At 52.2% G+C, this 14,268-nt stretch overlaps 5 protein-coding genes across 5 annotated transcripts; 3 read left to right on the forward strand and 2 right to left on the reverse strand.

The window, feature by feature from the left end:
- Positions 1 to 1,734: 1,734 nt before the first annotated feature.
- On the forward strand, positions 1,735 to 5,774 carry BDR25DRAFT_206303 (uncharacterized protein; the record flags this gene model as incomplete). The annotated part of the gene is made up of 2 exons (XM_033684485.1): positions 1,735 to 4,846; positions 4,897 to 5,774. 2 exons carry the CDS (start codon positions 1,735 to 1,737, stop codon positions 5,772 to 5,774), a joined length of 3,990 nt encoding a protein of 1,329 aa, XP_033554649.1.
- Positions 5,775 to 6,395: 621 nt separating this feature from the next.
- On the reverse strand, positions 6,396 to 7,882 carry BDR25DRAFT_250057 (leucine carboxyl methyltransferase 1). Its single transcript, XM_033686041.1, has 2 exons — positions 7,609 to 7,882; positions 6,396 to 7,561 (listed from the first exon to the last, which is right to left on the reverse strand). Exons 1-2 carry the CDS (start codon positions 7,871 to 7,873, stop codon positions 6,696 to 6,698), a joined length of 1,131 nt encoding a protein of 376 aa, XP_033554650.1. The 5' UTR covers positions 7,874 to 7,882; the 3' UTR covers positions 6,396 to 6,695.
- A 112-nt stretch (positions 7,883 to 7,994) lies between these two features.
- Positions 7,995 to 9,244, forward strand: BDR25DRAFT_299595 (RPB5 subunit of DNA-directed RNA polymerase). Its single transcript, XM_033689196.1, has 3 exons — positions 7,995 to 8,143; positions 8,200 to 8,282; positions 8,337 to 9,244. Exons 1-3 carry the CDS (start codon positions 8,060 to 8,062, stop codon positions 8,875 to 8,877), a joined length of 708 nt encoding a protein of 235 aa, XP_033554651.1. The 5' UTR covers positions 7,995 to 8,059; the 3' UTR covers positions 8,878 to 9,244.
- BDR25DRAFT_4105 (acetyl-CoA synthetase-like protein) lies at positions 8,992 to 10,861 on the reverse strand. Its single transcript, XM_033698531.1, has 2 exons — positions 10,810 to 10,861; positions 8,992 to 10,758 (listed from the first exon to the last, which is right to left on the reverse strand). The coding sequence occupies exons 1-2, from the start codon at positions 10,844 to 10,846 to the stop codon at positions 9,107 to 9,109; spliced, it is 1,689 nt and encodes a 562-aa protein (XP_033554652.1). The 5' UTR covers positions 10,847 to 10,861; the 3' UTR covers positions 8,992 to 9,106.
- Positions 10,862 to 11,548: 687 nt separating this feature from the next.
- Positions 11,549 to 12,408, forward strand: BDR25DRAFT_308675 (NAD(P)-binding protein; the record flags this gene model as incomplete). The annotated part of the gene is made up of 2 exons (XM_033691026.1): positions 11,549 to 12,346; positions 12,379 to 12,408. The coding sequence occupies 2 exons, from the start codon at positions 11,549 to 11,551 to the stop codon at positions 12,406 to 12,408; spliced, it is 828 nt and encodes a 275-aa protein (XP_033554653.1).
- Positions 12,409 to 14,268: the final 1,860 nt, after the last annotated feature.

Consider the following 14,268-nt stretch of genomic DNA (forward strand, 5'->3'; position numbering starts at 1 on the left):
AGCATGGCAGCAAAGAACATGGTTTCTGCGTCGCCTCCGCCCAAACTCGATTGTCTCCTTTATGGTCCACCGAACAGACAGCACATGCGGTCTTCGAGACTCGGTCTCGGACTAAGAATAACGGCACACGACTTGCAAGCCTCATATCACGAAAGGATCACGTCTCCCCGTCGTCGGGCCTCAAAGAGGGCAAATCACGCCGCGGTTGGCGGCGACGGATGATGGCTGAAACTTGAAGGCGTGGCACGGCCTGCTTGAGTCCTATCAACCTCGCGGCTCTCTGTAGCGTTGAAACTACTGATCGGTAAGCTCCATTCGGAGGTTTTCAACACTAGCATTCACAATTTCACAGGCTCATCTCGATTAATGTGACTGCCCCGTCGAGCCATGTCACGAGCATGCGGCGATCTCATCGGCCTGCCGTCGTCACACTGTCACACGCGGAATTTTGGAAGCACACTGACAGAGGCACACGCATGCGGCGCTGCTCCGAAGGACGAGATCCCACGCATGGCGAGCGGCGCTGCCATGATTTCTTTTTGCTGGCAAGCATTCGCTGGACGACGCGGGACGGATATGCGTTGGACCAGCGGCGATGGCCAATGTGGGCGCGCCCAGGGGAAAGTTGAGCGGTTTCGCCAATCAACAGCGTCCGCCTCGGCGGGCCCGGCTTGATGCAGGGAGCTTCTGGCGGCCACAGCGTGCATGGTTGGAGCACGCTAAGTAGCCGGGGAGTGCGCAGCGGCAGGCGAAGTGCAGAACAAATTTGATATGGGGTGAATTCACACCATTCGCCGTTTCCCGCCCTTGGCCGTTGCTCATGGGCCCGTTTCCCCCAGAGCGAGCTGGAGCACTCGCTGTCCTCTGCTGGCTCCTGACGCGGAGCCCTGCATGAACGCAACTGGGATCACTGCGCTCATGCCCTGGTCCTTCGCCCACGACGCCAATCCTGCTCCCTCCGCTCCCTAGTTGAGACTGCGCCAGGAGCCTCTCATCAGTGCGTGTTTACTTCTCCATCGCCTACTTCACCACCGCGGCCACTGCTAGTCGCCGTCACGGCTTGTTTTTCCCTTCAATTGCCTCTGTGCATCGCTTGCGGACCGGAAAAACTTCAATTGCTTCAGGTAAAAGGTAAAAGGACGCGGTAAAACGGCATTTCTGGCTTAAGACGTCCATTTCTTAGAACGTGAGTAAAGCACAGGTGCTCAAGGTGTTCCCAGGTTGGTCGTGGACCTCGTCTATTAACCTGCAACGTTTTGGGTTCAGCAATTTTCGAGTACCTGGTACTAATCGCATGATAGGTTTCGAAGCACCTTTGATCCAAAGGTTGCTGTCTTTTCGTGTAACGTGCTCGACCTTCGTTGAAGTTATTCTACCCGCAATTACTTGCAGACATCGAATCAGGGCCTAGTATCCAGCGCGCTGTATACAAGTACTAGGGTTTCGGTGTGAGGCACTGTTTGTCGGATATCGACGTCGACGCTTGGACAGGAGTGTGGTGTGGACTCCTTATAGGTCAGGCCAGTCATAAACTTGCCCCGTCAAAGTACGCTCCGAACTTTTCTGGACCTCCCGCTCAGCGACGGTGGCTTCAAGGACACCTTCTAATATCACCTATAGGCATGTATTAGACCCGCATAGCACCAGCAGCACTCCGCTGTGGTTCTAGAAGACAACGATATTCCTATGGTTGCATGATATATCCCCTGGCCAGTACCAGTCATCCAAAACAACATGGCGACCGACTACTTTTCAGATCACGACGCCTTTATTACGAGCCATCCCTTGCCATCACCCTCCGATACTCCGTATCATTCGCTATCCCGTCAGACCTCGCGATATGGCACACCCGCGACGGATTCGGCGGGCTCTCCGGTGCCCTTCCCCCCCGATCCGGCCGAAGGCTCAGAGGAAGCCAATAACGACCAGAACATCTCTATTCTTGATCCTCGCCGGTTTACCCCAACACTTCACGCTTCCTTAGTTTCTGAGATTCTGTCACTGCGGCGAGAGCTGGATTCGAAACACAAGTTCATAGAGGACCTGGAAACAAACTTTCAGACTATACGTAACGAGAATGATTCTCTGACGAGCCAGCTTTCTTCAAGTACCAAAGAGGGCCGAGCGGTAAAACGCCAACTCCAGCAGCTTGAAAATGGGACACTGTCTGCACTCGAAGAAATTGCGGGGGAGCGGGATAAGACGAAGGATGCGAATGCTGATCTAAAGCAGAGGCTTGAACTCACTCAGAAAAAGCTTAAGGCCCAGGAAGAAGACTCGACCCGCGTCCACGATATGTGGGCACGCGAGAAGGAGATATGGGCTGGGGAGAGACGTGCACTTGAGCGACGAGTACACGTTTCGGACAGTCGACTCAAGTTACTCCTCGATGAACTTGCAATGCAGGAAGCTGCACTTGAGGAGGCTGGCCTGGACAGTGAGGGCGAAGATATCACTCGAGACAGTGGCGTTGGACACGAAAGTGACACTGCCAGCATCCGTTCCTCTCCGCAGCGCAGGCCTTCTACCCGACTAGCCCGCCATTCACGGAATCTTAGCAATGGTAGCTATCGTAGTGTTGGACGAGGATACCGAATGCCACTGATGAGTGGAACTGGTTCCGAGGGTCATGGTCGATCAAACGGTCTCAGCTTGGCCGATGAGCTTGTCTTCGACGAGGAAGAGGAGGATCTTGGAGAGTTGGAACTTGATTCGGATGACTTTCCTGAAAATGAAATGCGCGCAAGACGGGCTCTCCAATCGCGGCAATCGACGTGTCAAGACGAGAAAGCGAAACGAATTCTCGGGCTAAGTATTGAAAACCAGCAGATGCTTAACCAGGATCCGCTGCCCGTAGTTGAGGAGGCTGAAGCACCAAAATCAAACGGCACAATGGCAAGATCATCGATAACGGTTGCACCACACGAGATCACATTGGTTTTTCCTCCATCAAAGCCACAGTATATAGATACAGGTGTACAGCCTTCTCCTCCTCCATCTCCAGTGCGAGTAGAGTCGACACTATCAGCTAAAACCAGCGACGGCATTCCATCTATTGCAGAAATTGAGGCGAACCAGAGTCGAAAACGAGTATCCGCGGCTTCAACCGTCTCTCTCGCACAGCATCCTAATGGCGCTCAGGCACCGCGTGTGATGACCTCTACCTCTTCACAGACAATTGAGCAACCACTGAGTCCTCCGGCAACACCTAAGATTGTGATACCGGTTCCGCAGACGCCCATATCGCCCGTATTCAAGCCTGAAGTTGTCTCTGTTTCAACCCAGACTGAACTCCACGAAGAGCTGGCGAAGCCCACCCAGCCAAAACGTGCTCCACCACCAGTGTCAATTCCAATTCCGTCTATTGCTATACACGCCCCGACATCAGCGCCTTCATCACCCAAGGAACCAATTTTACCTCCCGGAACAAAGACGGTTTCAACACAAACGGGAACCGACCTTGCCTCCAATACGCGTTCGACAAGTATGCAGACGGAACCAATCAGAGTCGACCAGCGACTTGTTAAATTACCGCCACACCTACTGCCTTCAGCCATATCTTCAAAGCCCGGAACACCTGAGCCTAGGCCTGAACGCTTAGCAGCCGCCGAAATAAGGAAGGATTCAAACCAACCTATTTCTACTGTCCCAGAGAAGGCAACCACTGCGGTACCGTCTGCTCGACAAGACCTAATCTCTCTACTAGAAAAGGCCGCAGAGAAGAAGACCGAGACGCAAGTCGAGGACCGCTACCCAGGTAACAACGACAACGGGCCATTAGCTCGCGACAAAGAGATCGGCATTAGTAGGCCATTCAGAACAAGTAGCTTGTTCGCGGGTTTCGATGGCCCCTCATCCGATGAAGAGGATAACGGCGCCGAGATGAGCGAAGATGAATATCGACCGACCCAATTCTCGACACCAATGCTATCTTCGCGGAACGTAAAGAATGGGCGGGTTTTTAACAACCCGCCTACGCCCGTGCCGGAGGACAAAGAAGTTGTTTCCACCTCCCGTCAGTCGGAAGATTCTATTGGTTCTAGCAGGATACTCTCGTCGAGTCGCAACTCGCTAGAGAAGTCAGCGAAGGTTGGGAAACCTCTTCGCAACTCTCTCACAAGACAGCCCAGCATTCGTCGTTCGGCTATGATCCAAAGCGGAACAGTCGCCCACATTCGCTCGCGCAGTCCCAGTCTCGGCAGCATTGGCTCAAGTAACAGCTATATGCCCAAGCCTCCATTTCCTGTCCCAACGCGCTCGAGCTCACGCAAAATTCCTCTAAGCAAGAGCGAGGGTTCCCAAAGCCCAACCCCGCGCAGCAACGGTGCCTTCCCGGGACGACGACCATATGGCATGAGGCAGCACCAGCGCAAGGACAGTTTGCGTAAGGTTCGATCAGCAGCAGTTATTCACAAATCTGGCCGCTCCCGGAGCCGGTCTCCGCCCCTACCCGGCACACCTGTTTTACCTCCCAGTCCGCCTCTTCCGCCACTGCCCAATGACATGGTTAGTGGCCAGCGGTTCGGCCACCGACCCCAGCTGTCGACAAACACATCGCACACTGGCAACGGCTCCATTGGAAGCATTGGACAGCAAGCCAGCGTAGTCGATGCCATTGCTGCTACCATGGTTGGCGAATGGATGTGGAAATATGTTCGCAAAAGGAAGGCATTTGGTGGTCCTGAGTCGCCCGCTGACATCCACCGCGAAGAGGCGGCAGTCATGACCAGCAACGGTGTGCGTCACAAGCGCTGGGTATGGATCTCACCATACGAGCGCTCAGTACTTTGGAGCGGCAAGCAACCCACATCCAGCTCTGCGCTGATAGGCAAGAGCGGCCGCAAGCGTAAGTTGTGTTTTGAATATGCTCTAATCCCATTCTCTAACTATCTATAGTCACTATTCAGTCGGTGCTTGATGTTGCTGACAACACCCCTATTCCCCGAAATGCTGGTACTCAGACACTCTTCAATCGGTCCATTCTGATCCTGACCCCAGCGCGTGCTCTGAAGTTTACTGTTGTCTCTCGCGAGCGCCATTATCTCTGGCTCACAGCCCTGTCTTTTCTGGCTCACTCAAGCTCGCCTATCCCAGATCTTGGGCCAATACCTCCAGCACCTCCTCCTCCAGTGGAGGATCTTCCACCACGGACGTCTGGAGCTACGCTGAGACGCACGCATGTTCGCGACTCGGTTCGGCTCGCCAAGGACAAGGCAAACCCGGCCACACAGCGGCACCAGGTTACTGGGCTTGATCCTATTCAAGATTGGTATTCCGGTTCTCAGTTCGACAAGCCAGTTCCCGATGCAGCTGATCCCCCTAGCATCCCTCGAGGCCCCTATCATGGTCGGAAGAGGAGTTCGACTGGACCTCGCGCTCCTCCCCCTAGTATTGGCTACCGAAGCTTCTCACACCAGCCTGTGCCTTCTCTCTACTCCTCGGGATCTTCAGACATGTATGCTCAGCCACCTTCAGTACCTTCATCTGTGTATAACCCACATAGTGTGGTGGCTAGCACCAGGACTTCCGAAGCAAGTACTTCGACTCGACGGCACTTTTTTGACTCAATGGGCACCGTGCGAATGGAAGCCTTCATTGAAAAGACACTCTCAGAAGATACTACACAGGCGCCATTTGCACCAGGGCCACGACCGCGAATCGGAAGACGACGAGGGAACAGCCAATGGAGCGGTAGCACCAATGACCCGCATCGAGCTGGAGGAATTTACGAAGACTTTATGCACGAGTCGCACGATCCTTTCCGCGGCTTCTGAATAGATGCCCAAAATGAATCCTATATGCGGCCATGAGCATGTGCTACGGCCAATGTCCTAACAGGCGCGTGGATCTTCTCATTTCTTCACTGTCTCTGCATTACATGTTTTTGCAAAAGTCTTGCTTGATATGGATGCCAAAAATGCCCAGATGAGTAGATGTAAGATTGTTTATTTGGTGTCTAAATTTCAGCTATCTAGGCCAGCCAACCACTTTCTCTCCTTTCTACACTTTTCACTTTTCTTGGTCAAGGGAATTTCGGGCTACAAGACTCTGGGCGCTCAAGCGCAAACAACCTTTACTACCTTCTTAATCTTCCCCTCTTGTATTCTCTACATGTTATGGTCTTGTTGCAGACCGTCATAGCCAGCACTTTCTCTGCTGTGCTCCGATACCCTTTCCTAGTGTTTTTTTGTCGGTGGCAGTCAGTGTGCGCCTGGTGTTGGTAGGATGAGGGAGGATTGGAGTGTTTTCGACAGGTTGAATAGGTGTTAGTGACTAGTGCTGGATAGGTCTGGATTGGATTGGGGGAGATTAGGCAGAATAGGACAGCATAAATTACAAGATGTAAGAATGCACAAGGAACTTTACAATCATTATTTGATGTGTCATGGTGAAATCTCATGGGTGATGGCAAGTTTAGCTATTGAATTAACTCGCTTTTCACGAGGTCCTCGTAGTAAACAATACCCCAGGATGTCTTTGCTACTTCGGTCTCTTCCTGATATCGCGCCCGCGCTCTACTCTCATCTTCCTATACTGTACCTGGTCGATTCACATACTAGTTTCACCCTACATGGCGGTATACCAAGACTCCCCTCATCTCCCTCAACTAGGAATTGCAGGAGTAATATTTCGTCATGCATCAAGTTTTACAACCCATGTGATGTATTCAGTAGCCAATTTGCTTGCGTGACGAATCAACCACCATCCTGCTCCCTGACTGCTTCCCATGCCCTCGAAAACACATCCTCCGAGCCACTATCCCTCCACCCCCACGCAATGCAGTAATGTCTCAGTAGCATGTTCAATTCTTCCTGCTCATCCAGCATCTCCAAGCCCGCAATTCTCTCCTTTTCTTCGTCACTCACCCACTCCCGCCATATAAACTCGGTATCCGCAGCCCTAGAACCATGGCAGAACCCGTAGCCTCTCAGTCGTTGTCGTTGATCGCGCAGCAAAGGGAACGCGGCGAGAGTTGGGAGGGAGATGTTTCGGTGTGCGAGGTTCGAGGTCATCATGCGGCCAAAGGCGTCGTGGGGGAGAATTGGCTCGTAAAGGACTAGGGAGAGCGGGGTTGGTGCTGGGATGTATTTATGGAGAAAGGCGGAGAGAACTGTGGAGACGGTAGAGGGCTGTAGGTATACGAGACACATTTCTGAGAGTATTAGGGTGGGGATCGAGGGATCGAGATGCGGTAGTTGATGGGGCTGGGCGTCATCAGAAAGAGTAGCTAGGAAGCGAAGATCGAGGGCGTGGAGGTTGTAGGCCGAAGAGTAGAAGGAAGTTGCGCCGGGTGCGAGGGAGAGAGGATCGGGAGATCGCTTCGACGAGAGCTTAGTGTACAGCTGAGGGTGTTTCTGAATAGCAGCGAGCTTTGCAGTAGTGTTAGCGGGAAAGTCGATTTCGTGATAGGTGAGCTGGAGGTCTGGATATCGATCGCGCAGACGGAAATACCGCGTATCAGTGCCTGCACCGAGGGAGACGATCTGTTTCGGCTGGTCCGGCGAGAGGGAAAGGAACTTGTGGACGAGGAGATCGATTGCGGAGGTACGGACATAGGTCCCTAAGAAGAATCAGATATATTTCAACCGAGGGAAGCTTAACATCTACCTCGGTTGATAAGAGGCGGTCGCCGCACCGCTGGCTGCGTTGCGAAGAGTTTGGCATATGCATCCTCTAGGTAGCCAAGCTGGACGGAGCTCAACCTGAAGCCGGCCGCGTCTGCGTCTGTCTTCTGGACGGCATGGTCCACGAGAGCATCATTCTCGTGGAGCGAGGCTCCCGATGGACCTCTCCCACGGCCCCTGCCCCGAGACAGGCCTCCGCGTCGGGTGGTGAGAAGCGTTCTGAGGTCTGGTATTTCTTCGGATGACATGGCGGCGCGGGTGACGGAGCTGTCCCAGTGGGCTCTGGCGGGGCTCGTCTTGGTTTGTGTACATATGTCTTGGCGCTGCATAGCCAAACTTTCTCTCTAAGCGGCTGCGCTCACCTCCACTACTTTTCTTTGACCCAACATTTCACGCTCTCACATCAGTCTGCCGCACCCGTCGCCACCATCAGCATGGACGACAGAAACAACATCAGCCCGGCTATGATCCGCATGTGGCGCGTCTATCGCACCGTCAAGGAGATGTGCATGGACAGGGTAGGCCTCTGCTCTCCACCGCGCATTCGTCCCCCCGCGCTCACCTCGAACCCTAGGGCTACGAGATGCTGCAAGAAGACACAGAGATACCGCTAGAAGTGTTCAACGCGAGATTCTCAAAGGAGGACGGTGAACCCGAGTACCGCTCCATCCCCCCTCACCCCCCTGCCTGGCTCTCCTGACAGCCTCACAGTCGCACACGCATGCACTTTTCCTGCCAGCCGACCGAGGCTATGCTTGCAAAATATTCCGACCCACCGACGGCGAAGATCCCCCACCCAGTGCCCCAAATCGGCACCATCTGGGTCGAATTCAACTCCGACGAGAACGTCGGCCTCAAGCAGCTGCGCGACTACATGCAACATCTCGTCAACGGCAATTTCTACTCTGGCATCATGATCTGCTCGAAGCCCATGACTGGCATGGCGCTGCGGCTGTTGCGCGGGTCAGCGGGCATCGAAGAAGGTCCCAAGGGCGGCGTCGAGGTTTTCGTCGAGCAGGACTTGCTCGTCAACATTACTAAGCATGAGCTGGTCCCCAAGCACGTGCTGCTGAGCAAGGAAGAGAAGCAGCAGTTGCTGGAACGCTATCGGTTGCGGGAGACGCAGTTGCCCAGGATCCAGGTCACCGATCCGGTTGCCAAATACCTCGGGCTAAGAAGAGGGCAGGTGGTGAAGATCATTCGGAAATCCGAGACGGCTGGCAGATACGCAAGCTACCGGTGGGCAATATGAGATTCTTCTGATTCTCTCTAGCAAGGCGTCTGGCGCACGGCACTCTGGTGGCATTCTCATGAATCGTGGCAAAGGAGTTTGGACTTGATTTTGAAAGAGCGTACACCTGTGACAACGGCAGGCACTCGTATTGCCCAGCCATGGCAGGTGATCGAGAAATCGCATCTTCATTGGGTACAAGAGTGTTTAGATGCGTATACCAGGAGTTCTACAAGACTGTATCACTGCATCACAGCATAGCCTTCTCCCCAACCCCATCCTTGATAATCGTCCCTCTTTCCGCACCCAACTGCTTGTCTCTCAACACCCTTCTCAAAATCTTCCCGCTCGCGCTCTTCGGGATCTCATCAATAAACTCAACCTCCTTGATCCACTTATACCGCACCTTCTTCTCCTTCACAAACGCAATCAACTCCTTACCCACGGCGCCGTCAGCAGCGACACCCCGCTTAAGCACCACAAACGCTTTCGGCAACTCTCCACTGTAATCGTCCTTGATGCCCATCACGGCCACGTCCTCAACCTTGTTATGTCCCAGCAGTAGATCTTCGAGTTCGGCTGGTGCAACTCCAATCCCCTTCACTTTGATCAACTCCTTAATCCTATCTTGTATGTGAATCATTCCCTCCTCATCAATTGCACCCTGGTCGCCTGTGTGCAGCCACCCATCCTCATCAAACGTCTCTTTTGTTGCCTTCTCGTCATTCAGGTATCCCATAACCACCTGTGGACCCCTAGCCAGCACCTCGCCAGACTCACCAATACCGCCGTCAGCCCCGTCCGGTTTGAGGATCTTGACTTCGGTGGATGCTACAATTGCGCCGCCGGAGTGCGCATACTTGTAGTCGAATTTCTCCGGTGGGTGGGCTGTGATGCAACTACACGATTCCGTCATCCCATAGCCTTGCTTGAAGCCTGTCCCTGGGAATTTCTTTTGAAGGAGTTGAATGATTTCTTCGGATAAGGGAGCTGCACCGGAGGAGAAGCGTGTTACGTGACTTAGGTCATATTTGTCCACTATCGGATCTCTTACGAGCCGAATAAGGATTGGTGGGACCATGAGCAGTTCCCCAAGCTTATACTCCACGATTATATCGAGCATCTTTTTCATTGTGAATTGCGGCAGCATGATAACCTCGGCGTTGAGAAGGATCGGAAGATGCATTTGGTGGACCAGACCTGTGATATGGAACAGCGGGAGGACTGCCATGATTTTCTTCTGCGTAACGGGCGTGATCTGCTGTATCTGAAGACACTGTGCAATGACATTCTGGTGAGATATCATGACTGCCTTGGGTAATCCCGTAGTGCCGGAACTAAAAGATAGAAACCCGCAGACGTCTTTGTTCTTCTGCCCCGGTGGAAGCTTAAACGCGGGAGTCTGTCCGGATTCCCCATAGCTCTTCCCAACGTGAATCAATTCCTGAATGGTAGTATACCCGGGAACTTGCCCCTCAAGCAAGAAAACGTTTTCTTTTGGGAGACCTGCAGCCACTGCGGAAGCGGCAGCAACCTCCATACTACCTGGAGTCGTCATCAAGAATTTCGCATCAGCGGTCTTCAGTGCGAATGTCATTTCCTCGACATTATACGCTGGACTTGCACCTGAAATCTTCGCCCCGACACGCAAGCCAGCGAACATGGCGACAGGATACCACACTGTGTTTTGGCTAAACAAGGAGACGGATTCGCCAGTCTTGAGCCCGTATTTCTTGACGAGCGCTGTGGATATGAAAGTTGAACAGTCTCTAACGTCGCGCCAGCTTACTCGCTCTTTGGTGATTGCGTTCTGGAAACCAGCGAGTTCGGATTCCGGGTATTGGCAGAGAGGTGAGTAGGAGGAGTCGAAGAGCCAGTCCCAGTCTGTGAGCTCGGTTGGTACTTTGTAATGTCAGTTGGGTGGGCCGAATAAGAGTGTACTGGAGGCGTTACAGTCAATCGGCGGTTGCCTTGATTTAAAGATAACCATGGTGCTGTCCTAGACGTAATGAAAGCTAGGAAATAATCTATACAAAGGTATCTTGAAAAAGGAAGAGAATCACTAGACATGTAATTTGAGCTAAAGAAGGCTGTAAATTTCGGGAATGGCCTTTTAAGGCTCAGGCAAGATGCTCTGCTTTTGCACCCATGAGGGTAAGCCTATCGTGTTCCTCGGAGCATCGAGCTCCATGGGATTCAGGTTGATCGAGTCGATTTTGAAGCAGGGATGTAGTGGCTGGAGCAAGGAGGTGGGTGGGGTTGAAGCTTGCTATAGGCTTGGCCGAAAGGGGAAAGGGCAATTGTGTATGTCAACTTCATGCACCCTCCAACACCTTCGGGCGATCCGAAACCTTGTGAACTTCAATCAACAAGTTACATCCCGCCTCGAAGGCATCATTGATAATATTACGCTAGAGGAGTCTGGGGCCGAACTGGAGGCATTGGTGCAGACTCCCTACTGTTTCCTAAGGCACTGTCCATGCTAATGAGAAACTTCAAGAGCTAGCATTTGACCGCACTTTTCGGCCTCTACATACTCGTAGGGGTGTATATCTCATAAAAGTAGGTATATCCCCTAGATTCCGATTCGGACTGATCCTCTCGCAATTCCGGAAGCTTAGCCGTACCCAAACATCTAGCTCTTGAATTCAAGCAGCTCACCTGCCCTCTCTAAAACCAATCCCTGTTCAACATGGAGTACGATCCAGACCTTAGAGTCACACTAATAGGCGCCGGCACGATTGGCCTGTCCTTCGCTGCATTCCACCTGTTGCACCTTCAATCCCCATCCCAACTAACCATATACGACACGCGGCCCAATCTGAAAACTTACGTCCAAGAAGATCTGCCCAAATTCTACGATAACGAAAATTCCGTCCCAGTTCCGTCTTCGAAGGTCAAAACAACCCAGTCTCTACCAGAAGCTGTGCGGAACGCCCACATCATCCAAGAGTCTAGCCCCGAGAACCTAGGCATCAAACGAGAGCTGTGGGCTGAAGTGGAAAAATATGCACCAAAAGAGGCACTTCTATGGAGTTCGACAAGCGGCATTCCAGCATCCCAACAGAGCGCCAACATGCAAGACAAGTGCCGCCTCCTAGTAGTTCACCCCTACAATCCACCGCACATAATGCCCTTACTAGAGCTTGTCCCATCCCCGGAGACCTCACCTCAAGTCATTAAGCGCACACAAGATTTCTGGCGAGCTCGAGGCCGAGTCCCAATTCACCTCAAAAAGGAAATCACAGGCTTTGTAGCTAATCGCCTTGCCTTCGTATTACTGCGCGAAGCCATTCATCTCGTCGATACCGGCGTGGTGTCCGTCTGCGAGCTCGACAAAATTGTTGAATCGTCTATGGGTCCTCGGTGGGCCGTAGCGGGACCATTTAAGAGTTATCATGCCGGTGGCGGTGTGGGTGGGCTAGAAGGATTCTTCAATAGCATTGGAGGAACGGTGCAGGATTGTTGGACTGGTTCTGGCAATGTAGATGTAGGTGACGGATGGGAAGAAAAAGTTTTTAGGGAGGCGAAAGAGGCGTATGGTGTCGTTGACACGAGGGCGAGAGATAAAGTTACAAGGAGGGTGCTGGGCGTGATTGAGGACGAAAGGGGACAACGAAACAAAGGGGTTGAGAAGCTGTAATGAATCTCTGTAAAATAGTGTCATAACTTTATAATCGCTCTGCAGACTAGAGATCGTTAATGCTCGAAAAACCGTACACCCTACAGGCTTAGAAGTCGATGAGCGAGCAAAGCATGTAATTCCTATAACCAAATCTCCCATCCTAGAAGCCCTCCTTACATGCCATTCCCATCTTATACATAGAGCACAGTCAAAACTGACCAAACAGCGACCGCTCCAGACATTCCACTAGCTATTAAATGAGTAGACCAGGAGCCCCACATAGTACAGAGACATAATATCATACAGCACTCACAACGCATCTTCTATCGAATTCACTCACTACAGATCCAACCCCACTTCTATCTTGCTGCCCTCGTGGTCCTTTCCCAAAACTCCAAAGTCATAGCGGCTAAAAAGCACGGGATTTCTTTCCTCTCCTCTACCCAAAACGTAATCAAATCCCTAATCTCATTTGCAAACGCGCTCTGCTCTCCGCCGCTAACTTTCATCGTACCATTCTCTCCATCAAAAATTATGCTATTCTGTCCTTCTTCTTCGCCGGGGTAGAACATGCTAGTGACGCGGACGCGCCCATTGGGCATGAAGTCGAGTTTCCAGCCTAGAACCGAGGCAACTGCTTCTCGGAATTCTAGTGATTTGGCGGTCCAGATTTGTTTAAGACGTTTGATGCGTTTTTCACGTTCGGCCACCGTATGCGCCAGTTCAGCCAATTCATCTTGCGCAGCCGATAGCGCAGCAATCGGGACGGAATCGGGGGTTAGGCTGGCGCCCTCGAGTCTCGCGAGCAGCTGTGCGTTTGCTTCACGGAGAGTCCGCACAGTGCTGAGTTTAAGAGCTTCAGCGTCAGCGGTGGGATTGGATTTGAGTTCAAGGACCCTTGTTCGTGACGAAGCCTTCAGTTTCTGAAGCTGCGAGTACTGTGCTTTGTAGTCGGTTTCGAGAATTTTGATCCGTTTCTGGAACTGTGTGGCTTCATCTTGCAGTTGTCTGTTCTTTCGACGGAGCTCACCCATACGCTCGTCCGAATCTTCGGTGTCAAGTGCACGCTTTTGGCCAGCAGCAACAGACACAGATGTCCCAGTCGCGTCTAACTCCTTGTTGAGCGTCTCGATCTCCTTTCGATATTCGTCAACCACCTTTTCAAGTTCTGCAATCCGGGCAGATTTGGCAGCGTCGTGATTCTCTGGTTGCATTTCGCGATCTTCGTCATCGAACGCTTTGATCTGGGCACGGAGGAACTCAACTTCTTTTGTTGCCAATACCTTTTGCCTCTCTAATCTTGTTCGAATTTTGACTTCATTGGTGTTGGGTCCGCCACCTGAAGCTTTTAGAGCTTGCATCTCAGCCTGGATTTTAGATTTTTCATCCTCCAAGGCTTGGATATTTGCATCCTTGACTGAGAGCTCGGGTTTGATTTCCCCCAGTCTATTGATCAACTCTGTCATCTCCAATCGTTGTTGGATGAAAGCTCGTGCTAACTCCTCGGGGTTCTCGAATTGCGGGCCGTTCTGAGATTCCCCTTGGTTTTCTAAATATGAGATCCAGGAATCTCTCTCGTCTTCTAGCAACTGTTTCCTCAACTGTGCTTCGCCCAATTCGCGCCGCAGGTCATTCATCACGCGCACCTTAGACTCTAGGGCTCTCTTCTCCTCCTCTACGACATCGATAGCTTTGTGCTGTTTCCTGTATTGCTTGAGCTCCGCATTTTGCTCTCGGGTTAATGCCTCTAGCTTTTTAATGTGTGCGACCTGTTCGGACAATTCCCT

The sequence above is a fragment of the Lindgomyces ingoldianus genome (genome assembly GCF_010093535.1).
Source record: "Lindgomyces ingoldianus strain ATCC 200398 unplaced genomic scaffold BDR25scaffold_1, whole genome shotgun sequence".
Lineage (NCBI taxonomy): Eukaryota > Fungi > Ascomycota > Dothideomycetes > Pleosporales > Lindgomycetaceae > Lindgomyces > Lindgomyces ingoldianus.